General features: G+C 43.8%; 1 protein-coding gene across 36 annotated transcripts in view; it reads left to right on the top strand.

The window, feature by feature from the left end:
* Positions 1 to 24,728, top strand: part of PPIP5K1 (diphosphoinositol pentakisphosphate kinase 1) — a 43,219-nt gene that overhangs the window by 8,819 nt on the left and 9,672 nt on the right. For 5 of the 36 annotated variants that reach the window (XM_070237985.1, XM_070237976.1, XM_070238007.1 and 2 more), the window contains 23 exons: positions 370 to 531; positions 652 to 773; positions 1,428 to 1,529; positions 1,777 to 1,863; positions 1,980 to 2,055; positions 2,203 to 2,312; positions 2,398 to 2,480; positions 2,649 to 2,780; positions 2,963 to 3,084; positions 3,372 to 3,554; positions 5,843 to 5,984; positions 6,159 to 6,382; positions 6,708 to 6,835; positions 7,037 to 7,151; positions 7,315 to 7,422; positions 8,055 to 8,171; positions 8,327 to 8,491; positions 10,585 to 10,734; positions 11,362 to 11,452; positions 14,331 to 14,456; positions 15,169 to 15,231; positions 18,765 to 18,947; positions 20,419 to 20,556. In XM_070237985.1, the coding sequence (XP_070094086.1) occupies positions 370 to 531; positions 652 to 773; positions 1,428 to 1,529; positions 1,777 to 1,863; positions 1,980 to 2,055; positions 2,203 to 2,312; positions 2,398 to 2,480; positions 2,649 to 2,780; positions 2,963 to 3,084; positions 3,372 to 3,554; positions 5,843 to 5,984; positions 6,159 to 6,382; positions 6,708 to 6,835; positions 7,037 to 7,151; positions 7,315 to 7,422; positions 8,055 to 8,171; positions 8,327 to 8,491; positions 10,585 to 10,734; positions 11,362 to 11,452; positions 14,331 to 14,456; positions 15,169 to 15,231; positions 18,765 to 18,947; positions 20,419 to 20,556 (2,929 nt within the window). Of the gene's footprint in view, positions 1 to 328; positions 532 to 651; positions 774 to 1,427; positions 1,530 to 1,776; positions 1,864 to 1,979; positions 2,056 to 2,202; positions 2,313 to 2,397; positions 2,481 to 2,648; positions 2,781 to 2,962; positions 3,085 to 3,371; positions 3,555 to 5,842; positions 5,985 to 6,158; positions 6,383 to 6,707; positions 6,836 to 7,036; positions 7,152 to 7,314; positions 7,423 to 8,054; positions 8,172 to 8,326; positions 8,492 to 10,584; positions 10,735 to 11,361; positions 11,453 to 14,330; positions 14,457 to 15,168; positions 15,232 to 18,764; positions 18,948 to 20,418; positions 20,557 to 24,728 lie in introns of all 36 variants that reach the window. The other 31 variants (XM_070238049.1, XM_070238018.1, XM_023618805.2 and 28 more) reach the window with 22 other exon arrangements.

Below are 24,728 nucleotides of genomic sequence, written 5' to 3' on the forward strand. Positions count from 1 at the left end.
CATAGAAAATAAAGTGTGAATGTGATTGGCTTTCATATTCAGGTGAAGATAACAAGTGGGGGAAGTAGACATTTACATTGTCACTGTTAGAGCAAGGACAAGGGTGACATGGAAAATGGTATAATGTTGGTAAGTTATTTCTTAGTAAGGACTAGATGATAGTGCTGGAGTCTCAAGGAGAAACCTTCATAATGGTACTACACTAGGGCTCCATAAGAAAAATGTAGGTCTCCTTGGTCTTAATACTCAGGGTTTTGTTTTTGTTTTTGTGTTTTTACTCTGAAACTAGTTTATAGACCTTTTGCTCATATTGTCTTCTCATATGCAGGGTGAGCTGTGGGCATACTCAGTGATGCTATGTACCTGCAGGTGTATACAGTGGGGCCAGATTATGCCCATGCTGAAGCCAGAAAATCTCCAGCTTTGGATGGGAAGGTCGAACGAGACAGTGAAGGGAAAGAGATTCGATATCCAGTCATGCTGACTGCCATGGAAAAGCTGGTGGCCAGGAAAGTCTGCGTAGCTTTTAAGGTGGAGGAAGGCCCGTGGGGTGGGGGTGGGAGTGCTATGGAATGAGGGAGAGAGACAGGGGCACGGATCTGGGAAGAAGGAGTGGCTCTCTTGTTCTCATCTTTCCTCTTTCTCCTGCAGCAAACAGTTTGTGGTTTTGACCTTCTTCGTGCCAATGGTCACTCCTTTGTGTGTGATGTCAATGGCTTCAGTTTTGTTAAGAATTCAATGAAATACTATGATGACTGTGCCAAGATTCTGGGGTAAGGGGCACAGTGGTCTGGGGTGGGGAGAACGGGCTTAGAGAAGAGAGTTAGAAAGCTTTTACTTTATTTTAAATGTTATAAAAATTCTTTAAAACTGAAAAAGGAAAGTAGAGAAAGAGCTCCTCAGTCCTCTTGCCTTCCCAACACTGCACTCCCTGGAAGTAATTACTCCTCAGAAGTTTTAGACATAACAGTATGTCTTTTATTTACTTATGCCATGTATAAGTAAACTACATTGTACTAAATGTGATCATACTGTAGTACTGTTTTACAACTTGACTTTAAAAAAATTAATCATGTGATATTTAAAGCATTCAAAAATGAGTAAGGAATGATGAATATGGTGAACCACGTATTCGCCATTGAGCTTAAGAAACAAAAATTAAGAATACAGTTGAAGCCCTTACATATCCCTCACTAATTATGTCCCCTTCCTTCTCACCCAGAGGTAACCAGAATCCTTAATTTGGTGTTTGTCATTCCCATGCATTTATTAGTATTTTTACCACATATGTGGGGGTGTTTTTTTGCATGTTTTTAGACTTTATATTAATGTATTCTTCTACAGCTTGCTAGTTTCTGTGAGCTTTGTTCATATGTGTAGTTCTGGTTTGTTCATTTTCACATGGCTTCTTCATGTTCTCCTTCTAGGAACACCATAATGCGGGAGCTTGCCCCACAGTTCCAGATCCCATGGTCCATCCCCACAGAGGCTGAGGACATTCCCATTGTCCCTACCACATCTGGCACTATGTGAGCAAAAGTAGGAAATATGGAGTAACCTACTTAAGGCACCTAAGTCAGACCAGTAGTTACTTCCTGACCCTGTGCCATCTGGGTAGTGGAGCCTGGGTCTCTTCTAGACAGTTTCCTTAACCCTAACTATGTTCCTAATCTTGGAAAGTTTTTCCTCTGTTTTTTAACATGTTGAGAAGGATGAAATGATGGGAGGGATGTGGGGTAGGATGGGGGAGAGGCTCTAACAAATAGCCTATCTTAGGATGGAACTTCGTTGTGTCATTGCAATTATCCGTCATGGGGATCGTACCCCCAAGCAAAAGATGAAGATGGAAGTGACACACTCAAGGTAGGAAGAGTGTCCTAATTTAGACAAATAGTTTTTTGTCAGGGAGATGGGAGGGGGCAGCTCCCAGAACCTTTGACTGTCTCACTTCATACTGAAGCTTCTCCTTATTTCTTCAGGTTTTTTAGTCTGTTTGAAAAACACGGTGGCTACAAGACAGGGAAATTAAAACTAAAGCGGCCCGAGCAGCTACAGGTAATAAGGTGGTGTATCTGGCTGGGAGGAGCAGTGCTATGGGAAAGACAGAGGGTATGGGATAGAGGGCCTTGATGAGAGACCAGGATGATAGGGTAACTGGCCAAGACTTGGCCTCCTGCAGGGATACCCTATTTTTAACTGTAGGAGGTGCTGGACATCACAAGGCTGCTATTGGGTGAACTGGAGAAAGAAGCAGGTGGTGAGATCGAGGAGAAGACTGGGAAACTGGAGCAGCTGAAGTCTGTGCTCGAGATGTGAGAAAGGGGATAGGAAATGGGAGCCAATAACAGTGAGAATTGGGTGCTGGGGTAGAAAGTAAACTGTAAGTTTATCCTGCAGGTATGGTCACTTCTCAGGCATCAATCGGAAGGTACAGTTGACTTACTACCCTCATGGAGTAAAAGCTTCTAATGAGGGGCAAGGTGAGATATAATACCCCTTTCCCGTTACCACTTGGATCTCTTCTTCTTGAACTCTTAGATGACCTCTATCCCAAATTACCTTTTCGGGCTCCTCAGAAGACCTAACATTTAGATGTCCCCACTATTTTCCTTAGATCTAGACCTATTCACTGCCCCTTGTTCCCACAGACCCACAAAGGGAGGCTCTGGCCCCATCTCTACTGCTGGTACTGAAGTGGGGTGGAGAGCTGACTCCTGCTGGCCGTGTTCAGGCTGAGGAGCTGGGGCGAGCTTTTCGCTGCATGTACCCTGGAGGACAGGGTGAGTGTTTTGGGGGGGGGGGTGGGGATAAATATGTAGCAGGGCTGGGATAAAATGATTAGGGAATAAGTTGGGGAAACAAAGGGACAGAGGAAATGGAGAAGTTAAAGGGGAAATGAGCATTCTTTCTTCCATGTGGGTATTTATAGCGATCCATTCCTGCTTCTCCCGTTTGCCCCCAGGTGACTATGCTGGCTTCCCTGGTTGTGGGCTGCTTCGTCTCCATAGCACTTTCCGTCATGATCTCAAGATCTATGCCTCTGATGAGGGCCGAGTCCAGATGACTGCTGCTGCCTTTGCCAAGGTGCACACCAGTTCTCTCACAGTCCCAGCATCTATTAGGTAGAGAAGCAGAGAATTTGGAGAACTAGTTGGGAAACTTCAGGGTGTTTGTGTGCCGACTCAGAAGTTTCTTCTTGTGTCTGACCCCATTCTATACTACTGAGAATGAGCTGAGAATAATTAGTGGGGGTAGGCCCCTTGACCTTACCCCAGCTCGCCAAGCCAGCTCTCATTTGATCTCTGGGACCATCTAGGCCTAGGGGGACTATACTGGAAGAAAAACTAATAGACTTTGTGCTTCCCCTGCAGGGCCTTCTGGCTCTAGAAGGGGAGCTGACACCCATCTTGGTACAAATGGTGAAGAGTGCCAACATGAATGGACTCCTGGACAGTGATGGCGATTCCTTGAGCAGCTGCCAGCACCGGGTGAAGGCTCGGCTGCACCATATTTTGCAGCAGGATGCATCCTTTGGCCCTGAGGATTATGATCAGGTCAGGTTCTCCCTATCTTTGTACCCAACATACCCCTGATCCCAAATTCTAAACAATACTGATCAATAATGGTACTTACTATGTGCCAGGCACTGTTTCACATGCTTTCCATACATATCTCATTTAATCTTACGCTTTGAGATAAGTGTGTCCAAAATTTCAAAAATCAAAAAGATTTTTATAATTTGGTACCAAGATTCATTTGGGAGCAAAACCTGACATGATAAGAGTATTTCTAATCCCTATTTATCACACTTATTGTGACTAGCCATACATTTTGCTGCAGAAATGTGAATATGTTTGATTATGCCATAGGCCCTGCTGGAAGTATTATACAACATGTGATGTATGCACTGTATTAACTTCCTAAAGTCTGAAAAAATTCTCAACTGCAAAACACAGCTGGTCTCAAGGATTTTGAATGAAAGAATGCTTCGGTTGTCTATTGCTGTATGAAAAAAACTACCCCAAGGGCCCAGCCCCATGGCCGAGTGGTTAAGTTCATGCGCTCTGCTTTGGTGGCCCAGGGTTTTGCTGGTTCGGATCTTGGACACGGACCTAGCACCACTCATTAAGCCACGCTGAGGTGGTGTCCCACGTAGCACAACCAGAGGCACTCACAACTAGAATATACAACTGTGTACTAGGGAGCTTTGGGGAGAAGAAGAAAAAAAAAGATTGGCAACAGATGTTAGCTCAGGTGCCAATCCTTAAGAAAAAAAACTACCCCAAAACTCATTAACTTAAAACAACCATTTTGTTATCTTACTCACAGTTCTAGGCTCAACTGGTCTTGCTTGAGGTCTCTCCTGAAATTGTCCAGATGTTGTCCAGATGTTGGGGTGGGTACCGTCTGGAGGCTTGACTGAGTTGCTGGGATGGCTGGACTCTGTCCTTCTTATGTTCTCCCTGTAGTCTCAGAGCCTCTCCTCTCCACATGTTTTTTCCATGTGATTTCTCTAGCATGGTAACTGGATTTCTTAAATGATAGCTTAGAACTCCCCCAAAGCGGAAGCTTCTAAGCTTTTTAAAGTGTAGGCCCAGAATTAGCAGAGCATGACTTTGTTATTTTTCATTGGTTAAACAGTTACAGAGCCAGGCCAGATTCAAGGGAAGGAGAAGCTGACAAAGAATTAATGACCATCTTTAATCCACCGTAAGAACTGTGGACCTGTACTGCTTTCTTCCCATTTTATAGATGAAGAAACCTAAGCTCAGAAGAATTTAAGAAGCCTTTCCAAGATTGCCCAGCTAGTATGAACCTAAGGAGTCTACCTCAAGAGCTCAGGCTATTAGCCACTACAGTATACTGCCTCACAGTATTAATCACAATGGATGCCATTACCCAATGTCACCCTTTTTCCTATGTATCCAGCCCATGATTATCTGGGGATCGTATGCCAGACAGTGGTTTTCAACCGTCTTAACCACTGGTAGCTCTTCATTTCTGATAGGTTTTTAAAAATACATATATTTATTTTTAAAAAATATTAGTACCACTTTAACCATTTTTAAGCATACAGTTCAGTAGTGTTAAGTACATTCACACTTGTGTAACCATTTCTGATAGATTCTTAAATGAGCTAAGTAGCTGAGCACATTGCCTAAAGAATGGCATTTTCTGTGTTCTTCTCTGAGTAGGCCTTGATAAGGCAGGACCTTGCTGCCTTGTTTTCCAATCCGTTGCTCAATGTCAAATTCAAAAAAGCTAAGTTACCTTTCCTTTCTCCTTTGCTTCTTTTTGCTAGCAAGAATGGAGTTTGGGAGGATCTGGGTAGAATGTGTGCATTCCACCCACAGTCCTCTTTCCCCTTCCCCATTCTTCATTGACTGTCACTGTCCTAAAAGCTTGAGTTGGAACCCAGTTCTGAGGCAGCACCTCTACTCTAGGTTCAAGCTAGCATCTGGTTTAGAGGAATAAGATAATGTTATCTTGATTACCCACTCATGAAAACATTCTGTGGGGATTTTGAGGGATTTGGGTTTAATCTTTATTCCCCAGAATTTTCCGTGTGTATTTTAGAACCCCCAAGAAGAAAACCTAGGTCTATTTTATTTTCTCTGGACTCTAAGACTTTTAATATCAACCTCTCTTAGATGACTGTGTGCCGGAGCAGTCTCCTCATCTGAAGGCCCCACAACTTCTAGTATGCCTGCTAGTCTAAGAATGCTCATTAGATTGAGCTGACAAACAGATCTTATTTGCCTGCAGTCTCTGTAATATGCTCACAGGAATCTGGGCAGTTGGCACTGAGCCTATGTGCTTTTCATCTCTCTATTCCCCACAGCTGGCTCCTACTGGAAGCACTTCCCTACTCAACTCCATGGCTATCATTCAGAATCCTGTGAAGGTCTGTGATCAGGTATTTGCCCTGATTGAAAACCTCACTCACCAGATTCGAGAAAGGATGCAGGACCCCAAATCTGTAGGTGAGTGTGAATATCTTCCCTTCAAGGTTTCAGGTACGGGTGGGTTCCTCAGGCAATCCTGGATCCTCTCCTAACTCTCTGAGACAAGGCATCCTCATCTCTCTGTTTCTACTTCATATTTGCTGGGTCTTTTGTTAGAGGTAAAATCCATGGCTCTATCTATCTTCCTTCTAGACCTGCAACTCTACCACAGTGAGACACTAGAGCTAATGCTACAGCGTTGGAGCAAGCTGGAGCGTGACTTTCGACAAAAGAGCGGGCGCTATGATATCAGTAAGATCCCTGACATCTATGACTGTGTCAAGTATGATGTGCAGCACAATGGGAGTCTGGGACTGCAAGGCACAGCAGAGTTGCTACGTCTCTCTAAGGCATTGGCTGATGTGGTCATTCCCCAGGTGTGTCTCGTATAAGGGATCTACCCTGGGGATAGGGGCACTGGGGAAGGAAGGAGGGAAAAGGCAGAAAGGAGGGGTGGTGTGGGACCCAGGGGAAGGAAACTTAGAGAAGGAATTATTTGAGTTGCTACAATTCTCAAGGTCCATTCTGGCTCTGAGTAAGTACAAGAGGCTAACGGAGGAGAAACCAGGAGAGGGGGATGTGATGAATATGAAAGAAGCCCTAGACCTGAGGTGAAGATAAACATGATCTTGGGCCTGGGAATATAAGGCAAAAGGAAAACAAGACTCATTGAGGTACTTATTCCTGGCCTATGGCCCCTAGGAGTACGGGATCAGTCGGGAGGAGAAACTGGAAATTGCTGTGGGCTTCTGTCTTCCACTGTTGCGGAAGATACTACTTGACCTGCAGAGAACCCACGAGGATGAGTCTGTCAACAAGCTGCATCCCCTGTGAGGGAGGGCTGGGAGGGGTGCTGGATGGAGGGAGGGGCATGTCAGGGAGTCCTTGGGGGAATCAAGGCTGGGAACCAAGAATAGAAGAGATTCTGGGATGGAAAGTAGAAGAGAAGTCTTTGAGGAGGGAGAAGGGAGTTTGTAGAGGGGTGGGAAGAGGATTATCTGATAGTGTGATTGATTTAGCTGTTATCTCAGGTATTCCCGAGGAGTGCTCTCCCCAGGCCGCCATGTTCGAACACGTCTCTATTTCACAAGTGAAAGCCATGTCCACTCCCTACTCAGTGTCTTCCGTTATGGGGGACTTCTTGATGTAAGGATCCTCCTTCTTATGAACATAGTTTCCCAGCATTCTTTTACCCTCCTCCTCATGCTTCTTTTTTATTGCAAGTTTTTCTCTGTTCTCCTTGTCTCCCTGCTCATTCCCTGACTCCCTTGTCCTTGGGCATTGGCTTACCTCTTCTTGTGTTTGATAGGAGTCCCAGGATGCACAATGGCAGCGAGCTTTGGCTTATCTTAGTGCCATCTCAGAGCTCAACTACATGACCCAGATTGTCATCATGCTTTATGAGGACAACACACAGGTGAGGACTTAACAGGGTAGGATGAGTAAAGGGCCCTTCTTTCTCCTTCGTCTACTTTTAGGAAAAAATTATTTTATTCTTAGAATTTGTAGAATCCAGCTAGGTGTGACATCTAGGTACAGCATGACACAGAGCATCCAGGAGGTTCCTGCTGGAACAGAAAAAGTGTTTTGGGATGGTGTTGAAGCAGAGAGATACCATAGAACATAGCTCTGGCATTAGGGAGGGTATGGAATTTGGGATGATGTTATGAGTCTTTTTCTCTCATCGTTGCATGTATACTTTTTTTCGTCTGGCTCCACAAAGATATCTTTAAATGTGCTGCTGTATGCACTGTAGCAAAGCTGAATTATTGTGGGACATGGATGGGGAAGGTTGTATAAGTGGAAGTTAGAAAGTCATGTGGAACAGTGAATCTCAAACTGGAGGAGGTGAGGGAATGAGGATTCTGTAACACTAGAGCATAGTTAAAGGGAAGCTATAATAGATCAGCCCCAGAAGTGGGGTAAGACACTGGAACCTCAGCCCTAGGAGGATGTATCCTCTTCAGTTCCTCTCTGTTGTCCCTGCCTGGTCTTCCACCACTATATTCAGCTTCTCCAACTGCCCCTTCATCTGGTGATGCCCCATAGGATCCCTTATCAGAGGAGCGGTTCCATGTGGAGCTGCACTTCAGCCCTGGAGTGAAAGGTGTCGAGGAAGAAGGCAGTGCCCCAACTGGCTATGGATTCCGTCCAGCCTCTTCTGAGGTGGGTCAGAGTGCTGGGATTTGGGACTGGAGGATTTAGGAACCATATAGTGGGTTACTTGGAAATGATACAGGGAGGTAAAAGGGTTGGGGAGTTTGGAATTAGAAGGCTGGAGGCCATTAGCACCTTTCCTATCTGTGCCTATTGTTGGATAGAATGAGGAGATGAAAACAGACCAAGGAAGTATGGAGAACCTGTGCCCAGGGAAGGCATCTGATGAGCCAGATCGGGCACTGCAGACTTCACCCCAGCCCTCTGAGGGCCCTGGCCTCCCAAGGAGATCACCCCTCATTCGTAACCGAAAAGCCGGCTCCATGGAGGTAATGGGAAGGGCTTGGGAGAAAGAAGTGGTGGAAGTGCTCAATATCCATGAATCCTCTGAATCCCTTTGGGGGGATTCTTGGGACCTTAAGCAGAGTCCCCCTGTCCCTGATGGATATGTTTTACTTAATCTCTCTTTTACACCTGGTCTCCCAATAAATCTTTAAGCTGTTTGCTACTTCTGAGATTAAAGAGATGCCAGTGAGAGGTACCTGAGAGATAAGGATTTTAAGAGATGAGATTGAGGAAGAGGCCTCTGGAGGAATTTGAAAAGGCAGTTCTTTATAAGTAAATATAGTAGAAACAGCATGAACTCCGGGCTAAAATCCCAGGCTGATACTTAGAAGCTGTGTGACCTTGGACAGGTAACTTCTTCAAGACTTAGTTTTTTTCATCTTTATAATACAAGTAGTATCCACCATATAGATGTTCAGTGAACAGTAACTATAATAACAATACAATTGATCTTAAAAGCCAGGCCCTTTCTATCTCTTTGTTGCCTTCAGTAAAAATTAGAGCTCAGACAGGAGCAAATACTTGGCACTTTAACTTAATCCTTTTAAGATTACCTATACCACTCTCATCCCAGAAGGGGAATCCAGTCTGGAGGTCGACCTGTCTTCCCTTTGTTCTAATGAGAGATTTATCGGCCTGGGCCTGTGTTCTGCTATTCTTGGAGTTTGTCTCTAGTCCTGGTTCTAGTTCTGTAGCCTAGAGGAAGGAACTGTTGTAAATCTCACATTATGTCCAGCTAACTGTCCTGGGGTTTTTATTTTGGTCTTTTTTCCTGGAACGATTCTTTCCCGCTCTGGCCCAATGACATTCTTTTTGATCTCATGATTTATCCCTGTCTCAGGGACTCCGATTGTCTGATTTGAGTCCTGCATTGACAGATGATGAATCTGTTCACCGGGCTCTGTGCCAGCTTTCTTAAGGGAATTCGTCCTTCCATTTTGAGAATATCTCAGAAGAATCTATAACTAGCTTACATAGGTTCAGCCAAGGTTTACAGTTCAGATTTTGGAGAAAGCTGAGAAGGCAAATTGCAGGCTCTGTTCTGGAATCATCCTTTTCTTCCTGATTATTTTAAGGTGGATTTGAAGTTGTGAATACTCAGAGTTTCTTCAGGTGGGTATGCATCATTTTCTCTTTGAGGTATAGGTTAACTTAATGTCCATGGTACACTAGTGTGCTACAGACTCACGTGAATAGATCAAATGGACAGGATGACCTATAATCTACCATCATTAAACTGCTCCTCCACATCTAAATGTCATTCCCATTCACATGGTCTTTTTTTTTTTTTTTAAAGGTTTTATTTTTCCTTTTTCTCCCAAAGCCACCAGCACATAGTTGTGTAGTTTTTAGTTGTGGGTCCTTCTAGTTGTGGCATGTGGGACGCCGCCTCAGCATGGCTTGATGAGTGGTGCCATGTCTATGCCCAGGGTCCGAACTGGCGAAACTGTGGGCCGCCGAAGCGAAGCTTGTGAACTTAACCACTCGGCCACAGGGCCGGCCCTCATTCATGTGATCTTCCAGTCTCTCTGGCACTCTTGTGCTTGACCCTCTTTATTCTTCTGCTTTAAGCAGTCAGGAGACGTAGACAAAGCAGAGCTCTCTGTGTGTCATCTCTCAGACTTGATGAGACTGCCTTCTTTCTTTCAGGCCTACAGGAAGCTTCTTGTTGTAATCACATACCTTCCCTTCAGTTCCTAGTGTTGCTTATGCCGTTACTCATCCAGGAAGATGGTTGCCCAAGATATGCTCCTCAGCTTTGCAAGAAAATCTTCTCTCTACTCCTTGGTCTCACAGCCTTTTAATATTAATATTTCCTCTCTTTGTTCTATAAGTTTAGGCATTGGCACTCTTATCCTTATCAACTATAACCCTTACCCCCGTCCCTTTTTCTCCTCTTGTCTTCTCATATTTTTGGACTGTTTTAGAGTACAAAATCTGTGACCTTTGTAGCAGCTGTGCCCTAGTAATCATCCTCTCCAGCCCTAGAGCTAGCTCTGCCCAATGAGCACTGGAGCTTTTGGGAGCCCAGGGGTTAAAGGAGCCGTGACCGGCTTAACACCCGGTCTGATTGCAGGTCATGAACATGCAGTGCACAGGGAACCTGGACCTGATCCCCTTGCGGGGACGGCGCCGCCGGAGGTCAGGAGACCTCCCCCGGCCTTCCCCAGCCATCGGCCTACAGTCCCGGGCTGTATCCACCACTCACCTGGCGTCCTGCACACAGGTGTCCCTCCCTACCTCATCTTCCTTTCCTGCCTCTGTCTTTGCCTTTTGGGACCTAGGGACTCAGAACTCTGTCTGGGAAAGTTGGGGGAGATGTATGTTGGGGATTGTATGATTGGCCTCTTGTGGGCTTTTTAGAAATCTGTTTCATGTGTCCAGGAGTGGAGGGGAGGGCTTCTTGGTTCAGATAAGAAACTGAGAGTGATTGTTGTAGCCACAGCTATCCCATGGAAAGAAGAGAGGGTGGCCAGACTTTATATCTTATTGCAGCTGAGCTATTGTGATTGGCTTTCTGAGTCCTGCAGAGGGATAGATAAGATTAAGAAACCCTGCTCTGCTGAGAACTGAAAATGATTGAATAATGATTTCTCAGATTTGGGATAGGACGACTGTGGGGACAAGCATTTTGGAAATAGAAGCATCTTCTAGTATAGGAGGAGTCCGTGGGCAGTTCCCTCTGCAAGGAACACTCTCCGTTCCCTTTTCATTCTTTTTCCCTCATAGAAATCCTTTGTTTCTTCCAAACTTTCTGACATTGGTTGGCTTTGTAGGGGCAGGAATTCAGCACCTGGGTTTTAGACTTCTTGGTTGAGGTAGCAACATGGTAATATAGAGTCTTTTTTTCCAGGTGCTTTCTGAGACTTCATCCTCGAGGCCTGGTGGCTACCGGCTCTTTTCATCTTCACGCCCACCAACGGAGATGAAGCAGAGTGGCTTAGGTATGGTTTTCCAGCGTCTCTCACCTGTTGTTGGGAAGGGGTGTCTGTCTGTTCTTCAGAGTTTTATTGTGGGAAACCTTAGTCATGGGAGTTGGGGTCATCCAGTGTGTGGAATTGTTGGGTGGTAGGGCTAGGGAGGATGAATTGGGAGAAGCCATATTTAGGTGTGAACTTTGATCCCAGATGATTGTTTTCATTCCAGGAAGGTGTTTGTGTTTTGGTTTTCTACACCACCCCCATTTCTCTGACTGAAGGGCATTTTTCTGGCTTCCGCTCTCATTCCTTATCTGTCCCTCCAGTCTTGCCCAGACCTTAAGGGGCCATGGAGACTCTGAATCTTCAGAGTTATCACAGACAGAGCTGTAAATAGAGGTACTTGTGACCCCCATAAAGTGTCATATTCCTCATTTGGAGAATTTGTACCATATCTTCCTCTGAGAACTATGTTTATTACATCCCTGCTCTGGCCCCTCCTGACCACCATGCCTTCTCCTTCATCCTCTCCTAATCCTGTAATTTTTTTTCCTTCCTTCCTGAAAATTGAGAGACAAATCTGAGACTGGTGTAGTGGCAGAGGCTTCTCTCAGGACTTTGAGGGAATGTCTCTTGATTTTTTTGATTCCTGGAGAGGGGTGGAGAACATCATTCAACCTTTCCTAAGAACACAGACTGCAGGAAGGACCAAGCCTCAGAGGGTATTGTATTCTTTGGGAGTGGGGAGTGGTCCTTGGGAGGGGCTATCTTTGAACACAGAGCCTTGTGAGCCCATAATTAGAACCTGCAGTTAGAGACAGTTGTGTGGGGTCTGGACTTGATCCCCTGACTCTTTCTATCTTATCCTGTTCTTCTCACCATTTGGCTCCTTTCATTTTCCTATTACCTTTGTCCTTGGCTCCCAATTTCTTGGCCCAAGATGGTCAGCATTTGGACCAGCAAGGGGGAGAAAGGTTTTGGTAACTTTCCAGGCTAATTTTATGGGAGTAGGTTGTCTTCTAGATCCCTGAAATGAGGTAGATGGTTTGGGGCATGAAAAATAAATGACAAATGTGTAGATCTGTGATATGGACTTCTCTTCCCAGAAGTCCCAGTAAAGAATAGGTTTCAGTTAGGCAGGAAAAGAGGCTAGGTGTGTCTGGCCCAATTAAGTGGGAGTGCTGTCAAGAACAAGGCAGAGGTATGGACATGGGACTGGTTGACAGATGGTGGTAGAAAGGTAGAGACTACCCTCTGAGATGATCCGAGGACTGGGCAGGGCAGGATTGGCAGGAGGAAGTAAATGTAGAACAAAGCTTGGGGTGATTTGGGATAAAGCCAGCTAGTTTCAGCTTCTCTGAAGAAGCAGACATATTTAGCAACCCTTATTACTCTCTGAAACCGTATTCTAGAGCCTGTGTGAGAATGACAGGTAGGAGAAGTTGCTTCATAGAGGAGCAGTCCTGAATTCCAGGATGGATATTATCAGCCATCTGACCTTCTTGATTTTGGTGGAGACCCTGATGTGCTGGGACCCCTGAAACCATGGCCCCTTCTTTCTGAGCTCAAAGGAAATTGACCTCCTCTCCACTCTATCCATCTGCCCTATGATTGTTAAGTTCCCACGCCAAACCCAAGGTCTTGGCTAACGTGGATTTGGAAGTAGAAGGGCAAATCCCACAGATTTGAGTGTCAGTCTTGTCTCTTTCTGCCCATTGTGTCCTCATGGGCTATAGTGGGAGAGGGGACCATGGAGTCTCAACCCTACTTTCGATCAGATATTTGGGACAGTGACTGCCTTGATTTATTTGCTTCAGAGATTTTTCACATTTTATTTACTCCTCTGATTGGCAATAGAGTTCTCTTTGCTTTCTTTGAATTTAGGTGTGTGGCCATCTAGCTTTGAGCATAGGGCTTACAAGACAATAAAATTTTGAGAGCAGAAAAAGTATGTTTTTTTTTGTTTCCTGCTCACCAGATCCTCCTTTTTATTAGGGTGCTCAGCACATAGTAGGCATGCTTTACATATAACCACCTGTCTCTTCACATGCCTTTAAATTTGTGTCCATCTTCACTTTAGAAACAATGCTGTTTCTTCTTGATGAAAAAATAATTATTTCTTTTCTAACTGAACACAGTTGATCCTCAGAGTCAGGAGACTTGGGTTCTAGTCCAGTTTAGCTTCTAGCAAACTGTATGACCTTGAGCAAATGAGATCTTTTTTGAATCTCAGTTTCTTCATCTCTAAAATGAGAAGGTAGAACTGGATGATCTTTGAGTCCCTTCCAGCTTTAAAAATTCAGTGAGTCTCATACTTTTTTCTTGGGAAAGGTAAAAAGGCCTGAAGGGAGATAGAAGGGAGGGAATGTTGGATGAAAAACGTAGGAGGAATTGGAAGCACATAGGAGGAACTGGAACTTATGAGCACTTAGAATTTGAACTGAATGCTCAAAACTTAGTCTCTAGTGTCAATCAAATTTCTTTGCTAACCTGTAAAGGACTAGATTTCTGGGTTTTTCAAACCTTATATCCTGGGTAAAGAGCACTGCATTAAATCTAGGGAGATCTAGAAGGATCTACTTATTCTTTTAGCATTCTTGAAAGCCACCTGGAAAGCATAGGCTAGCTGTTTCAGTAGCTTTGAGTCCCCTAATATGACTAACACTGTATTTGTAGTGGCCTCTTGTATCTGCCTTGTAGATCTTCAAGATAATCCCCATTTTGCTTGCCCAGTGTGGCTATGGACAGTAGTAAAAGCTGTTTGTGGTTATATGTAGTGGCCACATGATGGTGGCTCTGAATAGCTACATATGTGTGTGTCTTGATGTTGTCACATGAAGTTGTGTGTACTTCTGTGTGGTAATTGCAGCTTTGCGTGGCTACTAATGCACTCCCGGCCTTGCAGGCTCACAGTGCACAGGGCTGTTCAGCACCACAGTGCTGGGTGGCTCCTCCAGCGCCCCGAATCTTCAGGACTACGCCCGCAGCCATGGCAAAAAGCTACCACCTGCCAGTCTGAAGCACCGAGATGGTATGTGGGTGGGTTTTGGGGGGAAACTCTTTTCTTCATTTGTCCCCCAGCAAGAACACAGCTCAAGAACTATTCATGCTTAAGATGGCACTGACATTGGCCTTATACCAAGTTTTCTTCATTAATTATAAAGGGGAGAAGGAACAAAGACCCCATCCACCCTTCCATGTGCATTCCCTCTCACCATGTGAATACTACTTATTTATGCTTATCCCTTCATAATCTCCCACATACAGCCCTGCTACATCAATTTATTCCACCTTTGTATTCTTTCCTGGATTCTGGCCAGTAGGGGTAAGGACCAAGGAGTATTATCCATGGTCAGGGAGAATGCAGTGGAGCCTTGACAAAAATCTAGGAAATCAATGATGGGGAGGTTGCTCAGCCAGGCAGGAAAGATAATATGGAAAGAGATTGGGGGAAGGGATGAAAGTTTCTACAAAGATTTTATTTTTAAAAGGTCAGAAAGAGGATGTGGTGGTGAAATTAGGGTTGTTTGTGGAGCCATATTGTGGCAGAAATGACACATGGATTCCTAAGAGGAGATTATCCCGAAGGAAAATCTTGAAATGTGGTAGTCAGGAAGCTAAGGGGTGGGGGTGGGAGCAGGTCATGTACTAACTGTAAAGAATAGAGTATACTACAGGCAAATTCCAGAGCAGAGGATGGGGACAGGAGTGGGTATAATCCCCATGATGTCTTTTCTCCCCAGAGCTCTTGTTTGTCCCGGCCGTAAAACGATTTTCTGTGTCGTTTGCAAAGCATCCGACTAACGGTACGTTTGCTTCTGACTCAACGTCATTCCTCCTCACCACGTCACCTCCAAACACTTAACCTCTGAGTTCTGACACTGACTTCGCCTCTCCTTCCACTATGTTGACACCCTGCTGTCTCTGAATGAACCACTCACTGTGTCCCTCTTGGGACATATCCTTTGTTGTGACAAACCTTAGCCTGGGCTGCAGACTTGCTGCCCTATCCCTGTGACAACTCGGGTCTTACTTCCATGATCACCGTCTTCCCCACTGTGTCGCATTTTTCAGCATCATCACCAAAACATTAATTAAACCTCTCCCTTTCCCATCACATGACTGCTGGGCTTTATACAAACATGATAATAGTTCCGCTTCTTAGGAAGAGAATAGTATTTTCTATATCATCCCCATTTCTTCTCTCCCCCGACCCCGCACTCCTCAGTTTATGTAATTTTGATCTTCCTGTTTTTTCTCTAACTCTTTTGTTGGAGTGAATGAATAGTTTGTTTCTTTTTTGGAGCAATGATGCAGTTCCCAGGTCCCAAGCCTACTCATAGGGTATTGCTCTTGAGTATATAGTTTCCCATCTCCATGTTCCTATCTCCTACCATTGTGTCTGCTTTGTGTGGCTCTTGTGCTCCAGACATCTGCTTTATGTTACTACTAACCTAGGACCTGGTTAACCTAGGCCTAGAAAACAGGAGCCCAGATTGATTTGGGATAAAAGAGAGAAAGAAAGGAGTAGGAGGTAGTAGGTAAAGGAAAAAGGATTGTATCTTGAGTTTTTACATGTGGTTTGCATGTATCTGTGGCACTACTATCTCAGAGAAGCTTGAAGTGAAGAATTGAGATGTCTACTAGGGATTCTGGGGGAGTTTAGGAATGAATACTATTTCAAGAATATTGAAGAACTGGGTCTGTCCACACTAAGGTGGGAGGGTTTAGAGATCTATGTAAATCAAAAACTGAAGGGCTGTGTCTCTTTGTCAGGTATGGCAGGGGAACCTAGGGCTTACTCACTGTTTCATCCTTTATATCCTTAGTTTCTCTCTGCATTGTATCTTGTCTTCAAGGTAAATCCAGTTTTGTTATACATGATTTTCTTCTGTCTAAGAGCTAAGACTCTCGGAGAGAGGTAAAATTAGCCTGGCTTCCTGTGTAGAAAAACCTCTGGGTGCTGATCCCCTGCTCCACAGCCAGTGGCAGCTGCTAGATTTTAGCCCAGTCAGGCCATACATCTCCACTAGGCACTGCTAAAATCTCCCTAGGTTGACTAGCCTATACTTGTTCAGTTTATACCCCTGCCCCTACCCTGACTCCCATTTGTGCCTATGACAGGAGCTCCCCATTCAGAATGACAAGGCTGTGCCTACACACTTAGCTTCAAGCTCTTCTGGCCTTCATATGCCACAGTCCTCTCCAGAGTAGAACCTCACGTACCAACTCCAATCCCTCAGCCTTGGACCTGAACTTAGGAGAAGTGTTACTTAGGGTACAGAATATAGCACTGGAACTTGGGCCCCTGAAATCAGAGCTAAATCACAGATCTCCTAATTCTTGGGCTCTATCGGAAAAGATAAAAATTCATAAAATAGGTCCTCAAACCTATATATCTCTAGTTCCCTGAAGCCTTGGTTAGCAGCCTTACCAGCTGAAGAAAAGAATTAATTCTACCAAAAGGAGGAGAGGAAGAAAGACCTGGACAATTCAGGTATAGTGCAGGAGAGCAAATTCAGGATCTCTTCCAACACTCTGCACACTTGCTCAGGGGTCTTCTGGCCTTTGTTCTTCTTGTACTTGAGCTTGGAGCCTAAAGTGCTTGAGAGACCAGAATCTGGGATCTACCTGTCGGCAACAGAAGAAATTTGGAGCTATTATGTCTCTTGCTGAAGATTTTCTAGATTTAATTTGGCCCTCAGGACAATATGAGGTTTCTACTCATGGCCAAATCTTGCTTGACTGACCCAGCAATTACAGAGTGGATGTTCTGTCTTTAATTGCTTGTGGCAGATTAGTCAAACAATGTGCCAACCTATGGTCCCATCATCACCATGTCCTTGCCGTGATGTCTAGCTTTGAAATAGCAGCTGGAAAAACTGGACCTGGCTTTGGAAGGGAGGCAAGGCAGTGCTGTCTCATTACTTTGATGGGAGAACATCTCTCAGTTCATCCCTGCCTCTATTCCTGATAAGCTTCTCTCATATCCTATGACTACATCAAATATACAAGGATAGTCCATTGCTCGCCAAAGTAAACTAATATAGTGGGAAAGAGACTGTAGCTCACTCTCATCCAGAATGTCAGAGTATGCCCATTGGATTTACCAAGCCTGTTATCTTCTAGGGACCCACACAACTGTGTGATCATTGGTACAATTAGTGCGTGGGTAGAGCTGAAACCTCTTCTGACATCCTCACATTTTCACTGGAAACCATAGTCTCATGGAATCACCCTGTGGAACAAGTTCTGGTCTGGGAATTCTGAGCAGTCATCCTCAGCTACCTTGATCCTGCCTTCTCTATACCAAGATCCTGTCATCAGGTCTTAAGACCCCGTGCCTTTTCTCCAAGATCTTTTCCCTATGTTTCTCTTATACCCCCTTCCACATGCCTTTCACTGCCTTCAACCTTGTACAGCTGAATCGCATATATCCACAGAGTTTGCCAAGCAGCTAAAATAAGTGGTTTAAGATCGAAGCTTTTCCACTCACTAGCTGAACAAAGTGTAGTTACACTCACCAGCAGTGGGGAGAGAATATAAAATTATCTAACTTTTGGCTCCTGTAATGAATACAGTGTCCCAGAAGTCCTGAGATTTACACAAACATTTTTTAAAAATCTGTATATTTGAATAAGAGTAAAGGATGACTAGTCAATATTGGCATTTTCACATATTGATTCAATTTTTTTACATGCTCTGCTTTAAAGGACTCCTACACCTGGTTTCTTGCTGATTTCCTATGCCAGCTGCCTAATACCAGCCAGGTCTGTGGCTATCTTAGAGTATAGTCCAGAGGGCCTGGCCTGAGCTTGTAGGAGCTTTTTTAGCTTCAAACTTTATCTTGATACCCTCTGTCATTCTTGACCCTCTTTTCTGAGTGACTTTGAATCTTTCATCTCTATCCCAACCTCATAAATACATTCATCTGAGAAGCAGGCGCTAACTAGGATTTGTCCAAGAACCATCAGGCACTCTGGAGCTCTAGTCAAGGCTCCCAGATGTAGAACTGCCAGTTCACCCCTATCCAGAATGATGTGACTGCTGTCTCGAAGCACTGACTGAATCATGCTCAACGAGAAAGGGGAGGGCCTTGCTGTAAGAGGAGGTCTCACTAGCCCCTTCTTTTAGACTCACTGCGTGATGCCAACACTCTTTTTCCCTGCAAGAGATGCCCAGTGGCTCTGACCATCTCTGCTTCTCTCTTAGCTCACCTTGGAGCTGAGTGGCCCCCCCTCCCAGTAATGCTTGTGCCAGTCAGTGCCCCCTCATTTTCTCTCCCTCTTCTCTTTCTTTATCTTTGTGCTTCCTGCCGTGGTCCCCTCACCCCCTCCAGAGCTGCTGGATGACCAGCACCCTGTGGTCCGGTTGCTGCGCAGTTTTTCCTCTGACTGCCCAAGGGGCCGGCCAGTCTCCTTGGATGCCACGCTGGCGCATCACCTGCACCAGTGCTCCTACCACCTGCGCCTCTTCCGGAACTGGCTGCGCTCAGGCCGGGATGACCCAGAGTGCCTCTACGGTATCCCCTGCCACCAAGCGGGCTGCTGCCACCACCCTGGCTGGGACTGACTGCTTTGCTTATTGTACTTCTGGCAGAAGAGCCCACCTATTCCTTTCTCCTATTTACCCTAAGGTTATGTGACTTGCATTTAGTTGCTTGGATGGGATTGGGGCCAGACTGCCTGGTAGCTGTAGCATTGGCTGCTCATCCCCTTCCAGTTCTCCTTCCTCACTGCCTTCTAGTGCTACCCATTCCCAATTCTATTCAGTGTAGGAGTAGTTTCTTGCCTTGGAATCTGTTCTTATCTCTATAACCCTCTGGTACCACCATCTTAAAATCCAAACATTTTTCTAGCCACTCTGAGGAGCTGGAGACTGTACCTCTCCTGCCCTCCTGCTAATAGAGTACAGTGGGAAATCGAGGCACAGAGGTCTCAATTGCATCCTTGAAGCAAACAAGGACCAGAGGTTAGAAGATGGTCAAATATAATCCTTTCAAGTTATAGGTTTTAATCATTGGTAAACAGGAAGCTATGTCTTGCATAGATAATTGCTATCCTACCTACCCTTAGTCCTTTAAGATGTAAAGGAGGCATAGGAAAGATTGGGGACTGAAAAAAATGGTTGGGATGTGTGCTTCTTGATCCTCCCATGGAGACTTTTTTTTTCATCAATAGGTCCTAGGGTTAGGGTCACACATTTAGGTTTATCCTTCACCCTACCCAGACTAGTGGACCTACATTGGAATTGTTGGGTTCAGAGCAGAGTATCAGTATTTATTCTTTTTTCTAGGGGTTTTGCCTTATTTTCCTGATGGAATATAGGAATCTAACAAGTCTGGGGTCTTCCAGTGAGAGCAGAAGGAAGAAGCTTTGATGTGATGGAAATGACCAAGAAAGAACTTCCATCCCCCAGCCTGTTCATGCATGTTGTTTTCCCAGGCTGAGCTTCATGTATATTGCATGCACTCCAGCTTGCTTCCAGATATTCTAGGCTTTCTACCCATATCCTAAATCTGCATGAACCTCTCCTCAGATTCCATGCCCTCCTCTTTACTTTGGTTCTTTTTTACATAATCCCTGAAATCTGCTATTTCTTCCCAGCTCCATGACTCCCTACCTCATTTGGACCTCCAATTTCATCCCTTACCTCTGGACCTTTGTTTTATTCCCCCAGAAAGTGCAAGAGCAATGTAGGTGTTTACCCTGTTGGGATTCTGTTGATTTTTCCATGGGACATTGCAGGCTCTCCACAGGTAGGATGAGAGGTGATTTGATTCACCTGGAGACCTTAGCAGGTAGACTTTTAGGAAATCTGGAGATGAGAGAAATAGACTCCGTAGGGTTCCCACCCCTAAGAATCTTGGATACCTCACACTCCAAAAGCCATGAACTCTCCTGATGGCTCTCAGGGATTCTCCATGCTTCCTTGGCCAGTTGGAATATATCTGGCAGGAATAACATTGACTTTGCTCATCTCTTTTCTAACAGGATTTGAAGGGTGCTCCATGGTGCCTACCATTTATCCCCTGGAAACACTGCATAATGCCCTTTCCCTGCGTCAAGTGAGTGAATTCTTGAGTAGAGTCTGCCAGCGCCACACTGATGCCCAAGCACAGGCATCTGCAGGTATGGAGAATACTCTTATTTTGTACCCCTATCTCTGCCCACTACTCCTAGAATATTAGTAGTCAATTTAAAAGATAGGGACTCCAAAAAGACACAAAAGTAGACTTGAAAAATTGTTTAATTTCATAGGCAAGCTCAACATCACAGAAATATCACTCTTTCCCAAGTTAATTTATGAGCTTAATATACCAATAAAAGTACTACTGTTTTTCTAACGTCAGACAAATCCATTCTGAAGTTCTCACTGAAAAATAAGCAAGTAATAATAGCCAAGAAAACCCCCAAAAAAGAGCAATGAGCAATGAAGGGGTACCAGCCCTTTCCAATTTTAAAACATTCTATAAAACTTCTATTATAATAAGAATGTCGTGTTGGTACATGAATAGACAGAGAGATCAATCAAACAAAAATGGAAAATTTAGAAATAGATGAAGTTAGCATTTTAAAATACTGAGGGAAAGATAGATTTTTTAATAAATGGCGTTGGCACAACTGAATAGTCATTTGACAAAAATTAAAATTGAATCCAGGGGCCAGCCCTGCGGCAGAGTAGTTAAGTTCGCATGCTCCGCTTTGGCAGCCCAGGGTTTTGTTCATTCGAATCCTGGGTGCGAACATGGCACCGCTCATCAAGCCATGCTGAGGCGGCATCCCACATGCCACAACTAGAAGGACCCACAACTAAAAATGTACAATTATGTACCAGGGGGTTTGGGGGAGAAAAAGGAAAAAAAAAATTGAATCCATACTTCACACTATATATCAAGATAAACTCCGTATGGATCAGAAATCCAAATGTAAAAATTAAGCAGTAGGCGGGGGGAGGGAGGAGGGAGAAAGGGGTGATTAGTCACATGTGTGTTGTGATGGATTGTAATTAGTCTTTGGGTGGTGAACATGGTATAATCTACACACAAAACAAAATATATAATGATGTACACCTGAAACTTATATAATGTTATAAACCAATGTTACCACAATAAAAAAAAAATTAAACAGTAGGTAGCTCCAAGGGCTTGTCATTCCACAGAAACACTGAAAAATCAAGCAAAACAGTTAGAATCAACTTTGTCAGAATTCTGGAAAATAGTCAAAGGTTTGCAGCAGCCAGGAAAATGCTGAGGCAACCTAAAAATGAAAGGAAACATTCCAGCATTATACTTGCCCTTGTCCCACCCACCTCCCCACCTTGGCAGCAGTCTTGAAGATGGAAGTCCATGTTCTCAATGTGGGACCCTGGGCCCTGATTCCAGAGGGAAAAGAACAGACCTTATTCTCAAAGAATTATGTTTATCTATTCTAACTTGTCTGTGGGCTACCTGAAGGACTGACACAGGGTTCTCAAACAGGGCGGAAAAGTGGCTATGCAGAGGATGTTCCTAGAAAACATTGTAAGGCAAATGAACAAGATGCCGCTGCCTGGGGCAAAAATTATAGTTGAGGCAAACAATTAAGTGTACTGAAAGCTTGGGATGAAAACTTAGGCAGAGAGTCTCTTTGGGATGTTAGGGCATTTGAAAGTATTAACAAAATCCATGGGGAATTTAGAAGCAATGTGCATGCCTAGGGAAGGACACATGCACAGAAAAGACATGAGAAGACCCTAAGCTTTCACTTCTGGCTGAACTCTAGACTCAGCACAAGCAGGAAATGAAGGCTAAAGGGGAGTTGTAAACAGTCTGACTAAGTGTTGAAGGAGTACCTCAACATAGAACCAATCTGTAGACTGGGAGAGCTCCCTTCCTTTTTTCCCCTCCTTTTTGTCCCCTCCCCTTCTTTTGCTCCCAGCATTCAAGAGAATCCTTGTCAAAACACTAGCTGAACACAAGCTAAAGAAACAGAGACTTCAAGGACCGCATGAGACCACACATGACAAAGAAGACAAACTTCACAAAAAACTTCACAAAAAGTTTACCAAAATCACTTAACAAATAGCTACAGCCCACGGCAAACACAAAAAACAAACCCTGGGAGGGAGAGTAATCTGATTTTCAGAGTTAACCCATTATAGAATTCAAACTGTCCAGTTTTCAATAAAAATTATAAAATATGCAAAGAAACAAGTTAGTATGATACATCCACAGAAGAAATTACCAGAAACAGTCCCTGAAGAAGCACAGGTATTAGACTTACTAGACAAAGACACATGTTAAGTCAGCTATCTTGAGTATGGTTAAAGAGCTAAAGGAAACCATGAACAAAGAACTAAAGGAAATCTGCAGAATTATGTCTCAACAAATAAAGAATATCATTAAAGAGATAGAAAATATAAAAAGGAACCAAACAGAAATTCTGGGGCTGAAAAGCATAATAACAGAAATGCAGAGTTCACTGAAGAGTTTCTTAGAAGGTTTGAGCAGGCAGAAGAAAGAATCAGCAAACTTAAAGATAGGTCCTTTGAAAGTATCCAGTCTGAGGAGGAGAAAGGAAAAAAGAATGAAGCAAAATGAACAGAGCCAAAGAGATTTGTGGGACACTAGCAAGTATACCAACATATGCATAATGGGAGTCCCAGGAGGAGAAGAGAGAGAAAAAGAGGCAGAAAAAATATTTGAAGAAATAATGGCTGAAAACTTTTCAAATTTGATAAAGGCACAAGTCAATACATCCAAACAGTTCAAACTCCAGGAAGGATGAATGCAAAGAGATGCACACTGAGACATGTTATAATCAAATTGTCAAAAGACAAAGACAGAGAAAATCTTAAAAGGAGCAAGAGAAAAGCAACTTGTCATATATAAGGGATCTTTAATAAGATTAACAACCAATTTCTCATCAGAAACCAAAGAGGCCAGAAAACAGTGGGATGACATGTTTAAAGTGCTAAAAGGAAAAAAGGGGCCATCCTGGTGGCACAGCGATTAAGTTTGCACATTCTGCTTTTCGGCGGCCTGGGGTTTGCCGGTTTGGATCCCAGGTGTGGACATGGCATCACCTGGCACGCCATGCTGTGGTGGGTGTCCCACATATAAAGTGGAGGAAGATGGGCACAGATGTTAGCTCAGGGCCAGGCTTCCTCAGCAAAAAGCAGGAGGACTGGCAGTAGTTAGCTCAGGGCTAATCTTCCTCAAAAAAAAAAAAAAAGTCAACCAAGAATTCTTTATCCAGCAAAACTGTTCAAAAATGAGGGAAAAATTAAGACATTTCCAGGTAAACAGAAGCTAAGGTCATTTTTCACCAGTAGACCTGCTCTACAAGAAATGCTGAAAGGAGCCTTTTAGGAAATAAAAGGACACTAGAAAATAACTTGAAGCCATACAAAAAATAACTCTGGTAAAGGTAACTACATTGGTAAACATAAAAGGCAGCATTATTATATTTTTGGTTTGTAGCTCCTCTTTTTGTTTCATTTATGACAACACACAAATGAATAAAACAATCATTATAAGTCTGTGTTAAAGGCCACATAATATATAAAGATAGAATTTGTGATAATAACAACATAATATGGAGACTGAACTTTATAGGAGCAGAGTTTCTATATGGTATTGAAGCTAAATTGCCATCAATTCACGTGAGATTATATAAATTTATGATGTTAATTGTAATCCCCATGGTAACTACTAAGAAAATATCTAAAGAATATGCAGAAAAGGCAATGAGAAGGGAATCAAAATGGTACACTACAAAAAATCAATTAAACACAAAAGATGGTAGTAATGGAGGAAATAAGGAATAGAAAAGGTATGAGACATACAGAAAATATCAGCAAAATGGCAGTTATAAGCCCTTCCTTATCAGTAATTACTTTAAATGTAAATGAATAAAACTCTACAATCAAAAAGCAGAGACTGGAGGAGTGGGTTTTAAAAAAAATTTTCAACTATATGCTGTCTACAAGAGACTCACTTTAGATCCAAAGACAAAAATAGGTTGAAAGTGAAAGACAGAAAAAGGCTTTCCTTGCAAATAATAACCAAATGAGAGCTGGGATAGCTATACCAATTCAGACAAAATAATCTTTTTTTTTTTTTAAAGATTTTATTTTTTTTTTCCTTTTTCTCCCAAAACCCCCCTGGTACATAGTTGTATATTCTTCATTGTGGGTCCTTCTAGTTGTGGCATGTGGGATGCTGCCTCAGCGTGGTTTGATGAGCAGTGCCATGTCGGTGCCCAGGATTTGAACCAACGAAACACTGGGCCACCTGCAGTGGAATGCGCGAACTTAACCA

The sequence above is a fragment of the Equus caballus genome, chromosome 1, assembly GCF_041296265.1.
Source record: "Equus caballus isolate H_3958 breed thoroughbred chromosome 1, TB-T2T, whole genome shotgun sequence".
NCBI classification, from domain to species: domain Eukaryota; kingdom Metazoa; phylum Chordata; class Mammalia; order Perissodactyla; family Equidae; genus Equus; species Equus caballus.